Here is a 17,361-nt window from a genome sequence, read left to right as displayed (position 1 = left end):
TGGCTCCTCACACATTTACATTGATTTTAATGGGAGCCTGCAACAAACAGTGCTATTCGGACCGAGAAAACGTAAATTTCCTTATTAATTTGAGCGAGGATGAAAGATTTGTGTTTGAGGATATTGATAGCGAAGGACTAGAAAAATAAATAAAAAACGCCATTCATTGGGAAGGATTCCGATGTTTTTAAACACATTTAGTAGGATAATTCTGGGAAATCCCTTATCTTTCTATTGTGTTGCTAGTGTTTTAGTGAGTTTAATAGTACCTGATAGTCGGAGATGTGTGTCCACTGGTGTGTTGACGTGCTGATATCCGGTAAGAAGCGACTTTTTAACCACAATTTTCTCACCGAAACCTGCTGGTTGACATTTGGTCTGGATTCATGTCTGCTTGACCGCGCTGTGATCCATAGTAAATTTTCAACCCCGGGAATTTTAAACAAGTAATCACCATGTGTTTGTGTGGCTAAAGGTTAAAGCCTCCCAACTCCAGTTTTCTACTGTGACTTCTCCAATATTAATTGAACAAATTGCAAAAGATTCAGCAACACAGATGTCCAAAATACTGTGTAATTAAGCCGTTAAAGCAGACAACTTTTAGCTGAGTGTGTAAGTAGTGTTCATACTTCCTGAAACCCTGTGACTTCTTGCGTATACGTCATCATTACACGACGTTTCGAAGACAAAACTCCCGGGAAATTTAAAATGGTAATTTAGTAAACTAAAAAGGCCGTATTGGCATGTGTTGCAATGTTAATATTTCATCATTGATATATAAACTATTAGACTGCGTGGTCGGTAGTAGTGGGTTTCAGTAGGCCTTTATCCGCGTATGGTTACCTGAAAGGCGGCGAAGGTCATGATCAGGTCAATGCATACATCAGTGCAAATGAGTGAGGAGACTGACTGGTGTACTCGCGAGCAAATTTAACTTCCAAATACACCAAGACATGACTTTAGATAAAACGGTTCGCATATTTTGAGCAAATAAATGACGTGCATTTAAGTTAAATATGATAGCTTGATTGGCAACACTAAATTGGTCCTAGTGTGTGAATGTGAGTGTGAATGTTGTCTGTCTATCTGTGTTGGCCCAGCGAAGAGATGGCGACTTGTCCAGGGTGTAACCTGCCTTCCGCCCGATTGTAGCTGAGATAGGCACCAGCGCCCCCCGCGACCCCAAAGGGAATAAGCGGTAGAAAAGGGATGGATGGATGATAGGTTGATTGGCAACACTAAATTGGCCCTAGTGTTTGAATGTGAGTGTGAATGTTGTTTGTCTATCTGTGTTGGCCCTGCGATGAGGTGGCGACTTGTCCAGTGTTTACCCCGCCTTCCGCCCGATTGTAGCTGAGATAGGCACCAGCGCCCCCCGCGACCCCAAAAGGGAATAAGAGGTACAAAATGGATGGATTTATTTATTTCCTGGATGACATTCTGACAATAAAATTGCATTTGTTTCAAAATATTATGGTCTTTTTTTAAGTCAATTTAAATGATGCCAATCAGTAATAACCTGTGATTATTTAAGATCAATTCAAATTCAAAAAAGTGTGATTAATCAGATTCATCCATCCATCCATCCATTTTCTACCACTTATTCCCTTCGGGGTCGCGGGGGGCGCTGGAGACAGATAGACAGAAAACATTCACACTCACATTCACACACTAGGGCCAATTTTAGTGTTGGCAATCAACCTATCCCCAGGTGCAAGTCTTTTGAAGTGGGAGGAAGCCAGAGTACCCGGAGGGAACCCACACAATCAGATTCAAACATTTATAATTTGACAGCTTCAAAAAGTATTTACAAACTACAATGACACATCATGCTTTTGCCAACTGTAGACAAAAGTGAAGTATTTGGGTAAATGTGGAAGTAGTGTCAAAGCGCTTTGAGTACCTTGAAGGTAGAAAAGCGCTATACAAGTACAACCCATTTATCATTTATCATTTATTTAGTGTAGCGAGCTCGGTCAAGGTTTCTTTAATGATACCTGGAGGTAAAATAGTTGAAGCAAGAAAATACCTTTTTGTTTGCACACATATTTGCTAAGACCGTTTTTATTTCTTAGTTATTAGACTACTTCCTGGTTTATGGATGATGACACACAGATATTCTGAATCTGGGGATGAATATATATTTCTATAGCAGGGGTCACCAACGCAGAGCCCGCGGGCGCCAGGTAGCCCGCAAGGACCAGATGGGTTGCTCGCTGGCCGCTGGCCTTTTATTTTGTTCTTTTGTTTTTTTGTTTTTTTAATGAATTTATTAATCATTCCAACAAAACATACACAACAATACCATAACAATGCAATCCAATTCCAAAACCAAACCCAACCCAGCAACATTCAGAATAGCAATAAACAGAGCAATTGAGGACACACAAACATGACACGGTACAATCTAAAAGTAGTGAAACAAAAATGTATATTATCAATATTAGGCACAATTTCAAAATAGCAGTGATTAAAAATCCCTCATTGATATTATCATTAAAAACATTTACACAAAAAATAAAAAAATGAAAAATAGTGTCACAGCGGTGTCACGGTGGCTTACACTTGCATCGCATCTCATAAGCTTGACAACACACTGTGTCCAATATTTTACACAAAGATATAATAAGTCATATTTTGGTTCATTGAATTTAAATTTTTTTCGTGTTTTCTCCTCTTTTAAACCGTTCAATTAAGTGTTTTTTTTTCATCATTTATTCTCTACAAAAAAACCTCCATAAAAGGAAAAAAAAAAGTACGACTGAATGACAGACAGAAATACCCATTTTTTATATATATATGTATATAGATGTATTTATTTAGCTATTCTTGTTTAAATCACACTTACATGTAACTTACAAATGACTATATATATATATATATATATATATATATATATATATATATATATATAAACACTTAAAAAGTAAAGTGTAAAACTAGTAGCCCTTCGCATCAATCAGTACCCAAGAAGTAGCTCTTGGTTTCAAAAAGGTTGGGGACCCCTGTTCTATAGTATAGCCCTTTTCATCAATTTCCGGAAAAAAAAGACCCTGAGATTATAATCATATTATTATTATTGCTGTCAAATGAGTCTTTAAAAAAAAAGATCAGATTTATCACACTTTTGAATTGTGATGAAACACGATTAATCGCAGTAAATTACCTTCTTGTATATTTTGAATTAACTTTCAAGACAACCCCAATATTTGGATTGAAATGCAATTTTATTGTTGGAATGGAACATTTCCGAAATTTTTTACTTGGATGCACATAATTTATTTGTTCAAAACTTGCTAACTGTTTTATGCACAATCCCATTGGGGTTTTTTTTTTGATGGGAAATGTATCACAGGGCAACATCCTGACTCATCTTTCCACTGCTGTATGCGTTGACCTGTCCACGCCGCCTTTCGGGTAACCAACCACAGCCACATTAAAAGAACGTCATGTGTGGTCAAAATGAATTGGGTGGAAAATGTGTTTTTATACGTGGTTAAAACAATATTTTTTGTGATTAATTGCGAGAGTTAAAGGGGAACTGCACTTTTTAAAATTGAATTTAGCTTATAATTTACAATCCTTATGAGAGACAAGAAAACACATGCCTTTTTTTTAATGCATTCCAAATCGTAAATAAATGTAAATAAAAAGCCAGCTTAAAATGGAGTAAATGGGAGACATGATGTCATTGTGTCTCCTGCGACCATTGAAGGGGAACTGCACTTCTTTTTAGAATTTTGCAGATTGTTCACAATCCTAATGAGAGACAAGATGCCAAAAGTTTTTTGCTTTTTTTGCATTTTTTTGCACCGGATCGGTGCGGCGTCTTCAGTAATGCGGACATTGTATCGATCCATTGTGGTGAAGAAGGAGCTGAGCTGGAAGGCAAAGCTCTCAATTTACTGGTCGATCTACGTTCCCATCCTCACCTATGGTCATGAGCTTTGGGTCATGACCGAAAGGATAAGATCACGGGTACAAGCGGCCGAAATGAGTTTCCTCCGCCGTGTGGCGGGGCTCTCCCTTAGAGATAGGGTGAGAAGCTCTGCCATCCGGGAGGAGCTCAACGTAAAGCCGCTGCTCCTCCACATCGAGAGGAGCCAGATGAGGTGGCTCAGGCATCTGGTCAGGATGCCACCTGAACGCCTCCCTAGGGAGGTGTTTAGGGCATGTCCAACCGGTAGGAGGCCACGGGGAAGACCCAGGACACGTTGGGAAGACTATGTCTCCCGGCTGGCCTGGGAACGCCTCGGGATCCCCTGGGAAGAGCTAGACGAAGTGGCTGGGGAGAGGGAAGTCTGGGCTTCCCTGCTTAGGCTGCTGCCCCCGCGACCCGACCTCGGATAAGCGGAAGATAATGGATGGATGGATGGATGGTGATTTGTAAAAATCGTCTCGTTCTTGATCACTGGCAATGCAGATAACGGGAGGAATCCATCATGTTGCTAAATCACTTTAAAATGCATGTAAAAAAAACCCACCAAGAACACCTTCATTTATGTTCCAAAGTCTGTATAATAACCAAGCTGTAGCGACATTGTTATTGTAAGAGCAAAAACTGAGGAATTATTTTTCTAGTGTAGAAACACATCGTCTTGGGACGGCATGCTAAGGCCTTAGCCGTAAGATAGCTACGGCAAGAGATGTGCTAGCTTTTGCGTCAGCATCTCAATGTCTTTTGAGATTATAATTCACGACACAATGCGATAGGACATGAAAAATCTTATTACAGTATCTGTAAAGTATTAGGCCACATTTCATGTTTTGTTTGTACACAGCTAGGTCGACAGCGTATGATAGGGCTAGGCGATATAGCCTTTTTTTAATATCGCGATACACGATTTATATCTCGATATTTTGCCCTAGCCTTGAATTAACACTTGATACATATAATCACAGCAGTATGATGATTCTATGTGTTTACATTAAAACATTCTTCTTCATACTGCATTACTATATGCTACTTTTAAACTTTCATGCAGAGAGGGAAATCACAACTAAAAAAATCAAAATTCTTTTCATACGGTGTTGATCTGGAAATGTTTTCCTTGGCATTTTGATGGTGTGGGCATGTGGCACCGAATGGAGAGGTTGACATGCGGAGTAAGCACTCTTCATTCTCTAGCAGGTGACTTTTCAAATTATGCTACATATTAGCAGTAATGCTAGTTTTTTATAGCAACGCTTGTACCCCATGCTTGACTTATTACGGTTGTCTGTTCGACATATTCCCACTTGAAGCCGAACCACCGCCAGACGATGGACCCCCTGCTGTTTTTATTGGGAATTGATTCTTCCTTCATTTGTTACCAGATTCGCACCTTCTCTGTCTTGTATAACCACTCGCACGGCTGCGCGAGCATCACGGCTAACGCTACCCATGCCGCTCCCTCTCTGCTCCGCGTGGACGTATGTGACGTACAACGTGACGTATGTAAGAAGGTGCGCTTGCTGTCTGTGCTTAGGAGAGACAAGAAAGAGCGAGGAGAGCCTGTAGTGTAATGCCCGCAGCTAAAAGCAACTGCGTGAGAACTTATACTCGAATATCACGATGTAGTCATTTTCTATATCGCACAGAGACAAACCCGCGTATAATCAATATTAAAGTGACTTATGCAGTTGTTAGTGTGGTCCAGCTGGCCGGTGAAGTTTTTTCAAGTTGATTTAAGTTGACTTTGGGTAAGCAGCCTCCGTCTGCTCCAGTGTTTCACCCTCTGTCGTGCTCGCTTCTATAAGCAGTTCATCCTCTGTATTTTCAGCTTCAAAAAGATAAGGTTGTGAATCCTCACCACGGAAATAAATGTGGCTAGGAAAGAAATTCCGGTGATGCATGAAATGACAATATACTGTAAATATTGTACATATTACATATTGTTATGAACGAGTCTGTTACTACATGATATACACTTGCCGTGTGTATATAAAACATTGATAAAGGTTTTTAAAGCTGGTGGCGTGCCTCCGGATTTTTTCAATGAAACAAATGTGCCTTGGCTCAAAAAAGTTGAAAAACACTGCCTTACTCTATGCACTACAGTGCAGGACTAAGTGCATAGCTAATATTTAGGCACACTTATATGTTATAATATGGATATAGACTTTTATAGGAGCTGATCTTTTCCATTCTGCAACTTTTCTCAATAACCTTCCTTTTTAATGCACACATCGGTCTATTAAGGCAGTGGTTCTCAAATGGGGGTACGCGTACCCCTGGGGGTAATAATAATAATGGATTAGATTTATATCGCGCTTTTCTATTGTTAGCTACTCAAAGCGCTCACAGAGAAGTGGGAACCCATCATTCATTCACACCCGGTGTACTTGAAGGTATGCCAAGGGGTACATGAGATTTTTTTTAAATATTCTAAAAATAGCAACAATTCAAAAATCCTTTATAAATATATTTATTGAATAATACTTCAACAAAATACTACTCAGTGGCCTAGTGGTTGGAGCAGAGGTGTCAAACTCATTTTAGATCGGGGGCCACATGGAGAAAAATCTACTCCCAAATGAGTCAGTCTCGTAAAATCAAGGCACAATAACTTCAGAATGAAGACAACTTCAGGCTGTTTTCTTTGTTTGAAAATAGAACAAGCATATTCTGAAAGTGTACAAATCATAATGTTTTGTTTTTTTACACTTACATGTTGCTGTTAATAGTATTCTTTCTTTATTTGTTGTTATTTTTACTTTCTGAATAAATGATGTGGTAATGTTCATCAGTCAACTCATTGGTGTTAATTTTTAATCCATCAAGATAAAACAATTATATCAAATTTTGGATTGCAGTAGGTTATTTATGTAGTTTGCTCAATTTCTTTGACTGGTGCCCTAACACAGTGGTTCTCAAATGGGGGTATGCGTAGCCCTGGGGGTACTTTAAGGTATGCCAAGGAGTACGTGAGATTTTTTTTAAATATTCTAAAAATAGCAAAAATTCGCAAATCCTTCATAAATATATTTATTGAATAATATTTCAACAAAATCTGAATGTAAGTTCATAAACTATGAAAAGAAATGCAACAATGCAATATTCAGGGTTGACAGCTAGATTTTTTGTGGACATGTTCCATAAATATTGATGTTAAAGATTTATTTTTTTGTGAAGAAATGTTTGGAATTAAGTTCATGAATCCAGATGGATCTCTATTACAATCCCCAAAGAGGGCACTTTTAAGTTGATGATTACTTCTATGTGTAGAAATATTTATTCATAACAAGCTTTTAGTTATTTCTATATCTTTTTTTCCAAATATCTCAAGAAAGACCACTACAAATGAGCAATATTTTGCACTGTTATACAATTTAATAAATCAGAAACTGATGACATAGTGCTGTATTTTACTTCTTTATCTCTTTTTTCAACCAAAAATGCTTTGCTCTGATTAGGGGGTACTTGAATTAAAAAAATGTTCACGGGGGGGTACATCACTGAAAAAAGGTTGACAACCACTGCCCTGACATGTTTTGTTTTTTTTCAACTTATGTGGCATCATCTACAAAGATACAAATAATTGCTATTGCGACATCTAATGGACACATTGAAAACAACAGTTTCTTTCATTCAAATATTTTGGATCATTTTTATACTTAGCAAACTCCTCCCCGCGGGCTGGATAAAACCGTACGTTTGACACTTCCTGGGTTAGAGTGTCCGCCCTGAGATCGGTAGGTTGTGAGTTCAAACCCCAGCCGAGTCATACCAAAGACTATAAAAAAAAAATGGGACCCATTACCTCCCTGCTTGGCACTCAGCATCAAGGGGTTGAAATTGGGGGTTAAATCACCATAAATGATTCCTGGGCGCGGCACCGCTGCTGCCCACTGCTCCCCTCACTTCCCAGGAGGTGATCAAGGGGATGGGTCAAATGCAGAGGACAAATTTCACCACACCTAGTGTGTGTTTGTGACAATCATTGGTACTTTAACTTTAACTTTAAAATATGAATGTACGTTCATAAACTGTGAAAAGAAATGCAGCAATGCAATATCCAGTGTTGACAGCTAGATTTGTTGTGGACATGTTCCATAAATATTGATGTTAAAGATTTATTTTTTTGTGAAAAAATGTTTAGAATTAAGTTGATGAATCCAGATGGATCTCTATTAAAATCCCCAAAGAGGACACTTTAAGTTGATGTGTAGAAATCTTTATTTATAATTGAATTAATTGTTTATTTTTCAACAAGTTTTTAGTTATTTTTATATCTTTTTTTCCAAACAGTTCAAGAAAGACCACTACAAAAAAGCAATATTTTGCACTGTTACACAATATAGTAAATCAGAAACTGATGACATAGTGCTGTATTTTACTTCTTTATCCATTTTTTTCAAACAAAAAAAAGCTTTGCTGTGATTAGAGGGGTACTTGAATTAAAAAAATGTTCACTGGGGGTACATCACTGAAAAAAGGTTGAGAACCACTGCCCTGACATGTTTTGTTTTTTTTCAACTTATGTGGCATCATCTACAAAGATACAAATAATTGCTATTGCGACATCTAATGGACACATTTAAAACAACAGTTTCTTTCATTCAAATATTTTGGATCAGTTTTATACTTAGCAAACTCCTCCCCGCGGGCTGGATAAAACCGTACGTTTGACACTTCCTGGGTTAGAGTGTCCGCCCTGAGATCGGTAGGTTGTGAGTTCAAACCCCAGCCGAGTCATACCAAAGACTATAAAAAAAAATGGGACCCATTACCTCCCTGTTTGGCACTCAGCATCAAGGGGTTGAAATTGGGGGTCAAATCACCATAAATGATTCCTGGGCGCGGCACCGCTGCTGCCCACTGCTCCCCTCACTTCCCAGGGGGTGATCAAGGGGATGGGTCAAATGCAGAGGACAAATTTCACCACACCTAGTGTGTGTTTGTGACAATCATTGGTACTTTAACTTTAACTTTCAATCAATCAATGTATTTTATTTCGGCAATCTTCACATAAAACAAAGAACAACAACAAGAAAAGAGAAAAAAACAAAAAAAAAAACACTCATTTGAGCAATGATTGAGCCGAAAGGGTGTAGGTTGAACCAACGCTTATATAAACCTACCCCATCACAACAAGAACAAGGTTCAAAATATATAAAATCTAAAACATGCTTCACTTATATTACTTTTTTTTAAACAATATATAAGCAACATATATGTAGCACACGTCTCATATACACAGTTTAACATTTAAATCAAACATATACATTTGTACACTTATATATATACATATATATATATATATATATATATATATATATATATATATACACATATCACATATATACACGACTCATTTAAATTCCATATAAAGTGGTAATATATACATTTTAATATAACCTATATGTATAATTATGAGATCATAAATTGTATCTAGTATCTATATACATATATATTATTGTCTTTCTAAAACAATGTTTGCTCTTCTTTCTTATATTTACTAATGATAAATGATTTAAAAAGCTTTTTAAACTGGTTTATGTTGGTGCTGTGTTTTATTTCATCCTTTAAACAGTTCCATATTTTAACCCCTGCTATTGTTATACTCATTCGTTTCTGCGTTGTTCTACAATATTGGATCTTAAAAAGTAGTTCTCCTCTTAAATTACAATTCCCTTCCCTTTAAACTTTAAACTTTAAAATGTGAATGGACGTTCATAAACTGCGAAAAGAAATGCAACAATGCAATATCCAGTGTTGACAGCTAGATTTGTTGTGGACATGTTCCATAAATATTGATGTTAAAGATTTATTTTTTTGTGAAAAAATGTTTAGAATTAAGTTCATGAATCCAGATGGATCTCTATTACAATCCCCAAAGAGGGCACTTTAAGTTGATGATTACTTCTATGTGTAGAAATCTTTATTTATAATTGAATCACTTGTTTATTTTTCAACAAGTTTTTAGTTATTTGTATATCTTTTTTTCCAAACAGTTCAAGAAAGACCACTACAAAAGAGCAATATTTTGCACTGTTACACAATATAGTAAATCAGAAACTGATGACATAGTGCTGTATTTTACTTCTTTATCCATTTTTTTCAAACAAAAAAGCTTTGCTGTGATTAGAGGGGTACTTGAATTAAAAAAATGTTCACTGGGGGTACATCACTGAAAAAAGGTTGAGAACCACTGTATTAAGGTATTAACGTTGCCGCTTCCGGTGATTGGTGTCTCCGTTCAATGCAATGAATGGTGGCCGGCCCGCCTAGAAAGACGCACCGGGAAACAAGTGGTACTCACCGCGGTGCACGGCAGCAGGCTGAGCCCAGCGGAGGAGCGCTAGGACGGACAGGCAGACCGAGGTCACCGCGCCGCGGAGGAGAGGAGGACGCATCCTAAACAGGAGAAGCTCGCAGTGGGGTTGAGCGGGAGAGACATGAAAGTGCTCACTCCCGTGGATCCCTCACATCGCTTCCAGGCACCGTCCGCGTCCGTCTGACATGGCAGAGAGGCGCCGCTCCTCTGAGGGATGAATGACGGAGCCCTCCCCTTCGCGTAGAGGACACAAGACAAGACTGTGATTGGACGAATTTAACACATTTATACCTTCGCTATTGGCAGACAATCAACACATAGTGAAATAGATCGTATCCTTCACTGTTCAAATAGGTGTGCTGTTTTTTTTGTTTTTTTTTAAATGGCTCTTAAAGGGATAGTACACCAATTTGAGGGCCAGTAGCATCAACCCGAGCAGGGGTGTCTAACTCCTTTTAAATCCACTCCCAAGTGGGCCCAACTGGGAAGATCATGGCACGATAACTTGAAAATAAAGTTCAGATTGTTTTCTTTGTTTAAAAATAGAACAAGCACGTTCTGAAAATGTAGAAATCATAATGCTGTTGTTTTTTTATACTTACATTTTGCGGTTAGTAGTATCCATCCATCCATCATCTTCCGCTTATCCGAAGTCGGGTCGCGGGGGCAACAGCCTAAGCAGGGAAACCCAGACTTCCCTCTCCCCAGCCACTTCGTCTAGCTCTTCCCGGGGGATCCCGAGGCGTTCCCAGGCCAGCCGGGAGACATAGTCTTCCCAACGTGTCCTGGGTCTTCCCCGTGGCCTCCTACCGGCTGGACGTGCCCTAAACACCTCCCTAGGGAGGCGTTCGGGTGGCATCCTGACCAGATGCCCGAACCACTTCATCTGGCTCCTCTCGATGTGAAGGAGCAGCGGCTTTACTTTAAGTTCCTCCGGGATGGCAGAGCTTCTCACCCTATCTCTAAGGGAGAGCCCCGCCACACGGTGGAGGAAACTCATTTCGGCCGCTTGTACCCGTGATCTTATCCTTTCGGTCTTGACCCAAAGCTCATGACCATAGGTGAGGATGGAAACGTAGATCGGCTGGTAAATTGAGAGCTTTGCCTTCCGGCTCAGCTCCTTCTTCACCACAACGGATCGGTACAACGTCCACATTACTGAAGACGCCGCACCGATCCGCCTGTCGATCTCACGATCCACTCTTCCCCCACTCGTGAACAAGACTCCTAGGTACTTGAACTCCTCCACTTGGGGCAGGGTCTCCTCCCCAACCCGGAGATGGCACTCCACCCTTTTCCGGGCGAGAACCATGGACTCGGACTTGGAGGTGCTGATTCTCATTCCGGTTAGTAGTATTTTATCTTTATTTGTCGTTGTTTATATTTTCTAAATAAATTATATGATAATGTTCATCAGTCAACTCAATGGTGTTCAATTTCAGTCCATCCATCCATCCTTTCATTTCATACCACTTGTCCCTTTTGGGGATGCGGGGGATGCTGCAGCCTATCTCAGCTGCATTCGGGCGGAAGGCGGGGTACACTCTGGACAAGACGCCACCTCATCACAGGGCCTTTTTCAATCTATCAAGATAAAACATCCATCCATTTTCTACCGCTTGTCCCTTTTGGAGTCACGGGGGGTGCTGGAGCCTATCTCAGCTGCATTTGGGCGGAAGGCGGCGTACACCCTGGACAAGACGCCACCTCATCGCAGGGCCATTTTCAATTTATCAAGATAAAACATCCAACCATTTTCTACCCAAGTCCCTTTTGGAGTCGCGGGGGGTACTGGAGCCTATCTCAGCTGCATTCTGGCGGAAGGCGGGGTACACCCTGGACAATTCCCCCCTTCATCACAAGGCCATTTTCAATCCATCAAGATAAAAGATTCATTCATTTTCTACCACTTGTCCCTTTAGGGGTTGCGGGAGATGCTGCAGCCTATCTCAGCTGCATTCGGGTTGAAGGCGTTGTATACCCTGGACAAGACGCCACCTCATCGCAGGGCCATTTTCAATCCATCAAGATAAAACATCCATCCATTTTCTACCGCTTGTCCCTTTTGGAGTCGCGGGGGGTGCTGGAGCCTATCTCAGCTCATTCGGGCGGAAGGCGGGGTACACCCTGGACAAGTCCCCCCTTCATCGCAAGGCCATTTTCAATCTATCAAGATACAACATTTTTTATCCAAATGAAATTACAGTATGTTATTCATGTTGTCTGCGATGAGGTAGCGACTTGTCCAGGGTGTACACGCCTTCCGCCCGATTGTAGCTGAGATAGGCACCAGCGCCCCCCGCGACCCCAAAGGGAATAAGCGGTAGGAAATGGATGGACATTCTGAAAATGTAGAAATCATTATGTTTTTGTTTTTTATACTTACATGTTGCGGTTAGTAGTATTCTATCTTTGTTGTTATTTATATTTTCTAAATAAATTATATGATAATATTCATCAGTCAACTCAATGGTGTTCAATTTCAATCCATCTATCCATCCATTCATTTTCTACCACTTGTCCCTTTTGGGGTCGTGGGAGATGCTGCAGCCTATCTCAGCTGCATTCGGGTTGAAGGCGTTGTATACCCTGGACAAGACGCCACCTCATCGCAGGGCCATTTTCAATCTATCAAGATAAAACATCCATCCATTTTCTACCGCTTGTCCCTTTTGGAGTCGCGGGGGGTGCTGGAGCCTATCTCAGCTGCATTCTAGCGGAAGGCGGCGTACACCCTGGACAAGACGCCACCTCATCGCAGGGCCATTTTTAATCTATCGAGATAACTCATCCATCCATTTCCTACCGCTTGTCCCTTTTGGATTCGCGGGGGGTGCTGGAGCCAATCTGCGGAAGGCAGGGTACACCCTGGACAATTCGCTCCCTCATCGCAGGGCCATTTTCAATCTATCAAGATAAAACATTTTTTATCCAAATCAAATTACAGTATGTTATTTATGTAGTCTGCGATGAGGTGGAGACTTGTCCAGGGTGTACGACACCTTCCACCCGATTGTAGCTGAGATAGGCACCAGCCACCCCGCGACCCCAAAGGGAATAAGCCGTAGAAAATGGATGGATGGATGTTTATGTAGTTTGCTCATTTTCCTTGACTGATGTAGTAAATCGTGAATTATATTTATATAGCGCTTTTCTCCAGTGCCTCAAAGTGCTTTATATTTTGAAACCCACTATCTAAGTTGCATTTTTAAACCAGTGTGGGTGGCACTGGGAGCAGGTGGGTAAAGTGTCTTGCCCGAGGACACCACGGCAGTGACTAGGATGGCAGAAGCGGGGATCAAACCTGGAACCCTTAAGTTTCTGGCACAACCATTCTACCAACCGAGCTATACCACCTACTAACATAATGTGGTTTATTTTGTACATCCATTCATCCATTTTCTACCGCTTGTCCCTTTTAGGGATCGTGGGGGTGCTGGAGCCTATCTCAGCAGCATTTGGGCGGTAGGCGGGGTACACCCTGGACAAGTCTCCACCTCATCGCAGGGCCAACACAGGTAGACAAATATTCACACTCACATTTATACACTAAGGCCAATTTAGTGTTGCCAATCAATATGTAGCATAATCTACAAAGATACAAATAATTGCTTTTGCAACATCCAGTGGACACATTTCTAACAGCTGTTTCTTTCATTCAAAAATTTCAGGTTATTTTTTATACTTAGCAAACTTATCATGTGGGCCGAATAAAACCTGTTCGAGGGCCTGATGCAGCCCTCGGGCTGTTTGTTTGACACCCCTGAACCAGAGGCTTTACAACAGGCCTGGACAATTATTTTTCCTTGGGGGGGCCAAATTCAGAGAAAATAATGTGTCTTTTGGCCGGTATATCTATTTGTAGGAACACTAATACAAAACCTCACAATAATGTTTGGAATGCTAAAAACGTTATGACAAACCGCCTTAAAAAACAGAATGGATTTTTTTTTTTTTTTACTGACAGACACCCAGAATGTACATAAAAATAAATAATGTGGGATTTACAATATTAACTATGGACTATGAACAATAAAACACTGAATATTGGCAACATATGAACATTACACCCCATATTGATCGACATATTTTACAATCAAGCGAAAGGCAACAAAAATGTAACAAACACAGCGAAATATGAACGCCAAAGGTAAAAGTGAAAAAACTGAAACTGAAAAAATCTGATGTATCACTAAGCTTTAGAACTTTGTTGTAAAAATCTTTCGCATCTCTCCCTGACACTCTGTGGAAACGCACTCCACTCACACTGCTTGGTGCCTCGTCTGAGCTGCTGTGACTTAGATTAGTAACTAATTAGATGACCATAGTAACTAGTATATCATGCAAAAACGCAGATTCCAACCATTGAAATACTTTGCATAGTTCAAGACCTGAGGTATTTGGAAAACATCACTGCATATCACAATGGCAGCTATAGTTTCGATCTTAAAGATCCTTGAAAAATAGTTGGGAATGTCAAGCGGGGCAGTTTGAAAACCTTCCCGGCCCGCATGCAGCCCCCGGGCCTTTATTTGCCCAAGTCTGCTTTACAAAGACCAAATTTCCTCGCAAAAACGTAATAGCTCTCCAAACAGCAATTTTAACAACCTAACTGTGAATACTGCATATCCTAAAATAGTCCACCAGACTTTAAATACCCATCGTAAAGGTGTAGTCCAGTTCATTAAATGTGTCCTGCACACAAATAGACGCACACTAACTTTCAAAAAAAGAGAGACAACTTTAACACCGCGTGTAGAGAATACCGTATTTCCTCAAATAATGACCTCCACACCACTAGACGCCAGACTTAAATCGTCAGATAGAATTAACTTTGTCATTGCATCAGTGTGAGGAGCGTATTCTATTTCAGTAAAAACAGTATGTGCCGCACACATATTTAATACAAAAAGATGATAGTACAGTACTTACCGCATGAATACCATATTCCCTCAAACACTAACCTCCACTCCAATGAACGCCAGACTTCAATTGTCAGATGTGTACTTTTGTTGTTCCATCCATCCATTTTCTACCGCTCTGTTCAGTAAATACAAAATGTGCCGCACACAAACAGACAGAGAGTAAACTTAAAACAAATATTTGACAACTTTAGCATCACTTGTAGAGAATACTGTATTGTATTTCCTCAAATAGTGACCTCAACTCTAATAGACGCCACACCTTAATTGTCACATGCGTACTGCAGTTCAGTAAATAAAGACTGATAGTTATTTAAACAATTAAGAGTAAACTTTAGCACTTCTTGTGAATTATATTTTTATATAGCGCTTTTCTCTAGTGGCTCAAAGCGCTTTACATAGTGAAACCCAATATCTAAGTTACATTTAAACCAGTGTGGGTGGCACTGGGAGCAGGTGGGTAAAGTGTCTTGCCCAAGGACACAACGGCAGGGACTCGGATGGCGGGAGCGGGGATCGAACCTGCAACCCTCAAGTTGCTGGCACGGCCACTCTACCAACCGAGCTATACCGCCGAGCTTATTGTATTATGTCAGTGGTCTCTTCTCAAATTAACGCCGTACTTGTCAAAGTTAGTTTGTGACGAACCCCAAGATGCAGTGACAGAGGCAGGCATTGAACAGGAAAACATGATTTAATTTAAAACACTAAGACAAAGAAGAAACAAAGGGTACAAACAAAAAGCGCACATGTGGGCGGATAACAAACAAAAAGAGCTAGATGGGAACTAGAAAATAAACGGAGCTTAGCATGTAAGATAGCAAACACAAAAAGGCCTAGCGTGGAAACTAGCAGGTCTCGAGCAGGAAACAGAAGTCGTACATGAAATATGAAAACAAACTTGGAAGCACGGAACACAAGGCAGTAAGCTGAAAACCGCAATCAAATAAAGCTTACCGCAACGCTGCATTGACAAAACACGACAGGTAGCAACGACAAGAGCGACATCGACATGAGAATAATGCAGCACTGACTGGAAGACAAAGCAGGTACAAATAGGAGCGGGCTGATTGACACCAGGTGTGGCCAGGTGCCAATCAGCCGCAGCTGTGGTGAAACAGCGTTCAGGGAGAAAGACAGGAAACTAACAAAATAAGAGCGCTGACAGGAACTAAAGACAGGAAACACTAAACACACAGAGAGGAAAAACTAAAACACAAACAAATTGTTAGTGGCAAGCCTGACAGTACGTCAACTAATTATCAAATGCGTACTCAAAATTACTTAAAAAAAGTGTTGCACACAAATAGACGGTTGGTAAATTGAAAACAATATTAGACTGCAATCACACCGCTTGCAGACATGTGCCGTACACAAAAAGACAAACAATGACTTAAAAACCAAAGACTATTTCAGCACCGCTTGCAAAGAAAAAAATGTTTCCTTAAATAATGCTATAATTGCCACGCTTTAATTGTTAGATGTAAACCCTGGTTCAGTAGATAAGAGTATATGCCACTAGATGCGTCTAGATAATTTAGTGCTGATTACATCGAGAATGCTGCGTATTTCCTCAAATAATTGCCTCCACTCTAATAGACACCATGCCATAATCAAAATTTAATGCATGCAAAAATGGAGTAAAATTTGTCACATGATAATGAATATGGTATGTATACAAATACACACTGTAAGTGTCATACTGGAATTGACAGAAAGAAAATACACAAGATTTTCAAATATATATGATCATAAAATTGTGTTATGTCATTGTGCCCTTAGCAGAAAAACAGCCCCAAAGCATGATGTTTCCACCCCCATGCTTCACAGTAGGTATGGTGTTCTTGGGATGCAACTCAGTAATCTTCTTCCTCCAAACCCGACGAGTTGAGTTTATACCAAAATAGATACATGGATGATACAGCAGAGGATTGGGAGAAAGTCATGTGGTCAGATTAAACCAAAATATAACTTTTTGGCATAAACTCAACTGGTCGTGTTTGGAGGAAGAAGAATACTGAGTTGCATCCCAAGAACACCACACCTACTGTGAAGCATGGGGGTGGAAACATCCTGCTTTGGGGATGTTTTTCTGCTAAGGGGACAGGACGATTGATCCGTGTTAAGGAAAGAATGAATGGGGCCATGTATCGTGAGATTTTGAGCCAAAACCTCCTTCC

At 40.2% G+C, this 17,361-nt stretch overlaps 1 protein-coding gene across 3 annotated transcripts in view; it reads right to left on the bottom strand.

Annotated features, from left to right (window-relative positions):
- adam19b (ADAM metallopeptidase domain 19b) overlaps window positions 1–17,361 on the bottom strand; it is a 107,575-nt gene that overhangs the window by 80,291 nt on the left and 9,923 nt on the right. For all 3 annotated transcript variants that reach the window (XM_061901873.1, XM_061901872.1, XM_061901871.1), the window contains one exon: window positions 10,245–10,493. In XM_061901873.1, the coding sequence (XP_061757857.1) occupies window positions 10,245–10,338 (94 nt within the window). In that variant the 5' untranslated portion in view covers window positions 10,339–10,493. The remainder of the gene's footprint in view (window positions 1–10,244; window positions 10,494–17,361) is intronic.

This window comes from Nerophis ophidion, linkage group LG05, assembly GCF_033978795.1.
Source record: "Nerophis ophidion isolate RoL-2023_Sa linkage group LG05, RoL_Noph_v1.0, whole genome shotgun sequence".
Classification (NCBI taxonomy): Eukaryota; Metazoa; Chordata; class Actinopteri; order Syngnathiformes; family Syngnathidae; genus Nerophis; species Nerophis ophidion.
Note: the sequence above shows the minus strand (reverse complement) of the source record. Positions and strands in the feature narration are given on the sequence as shown.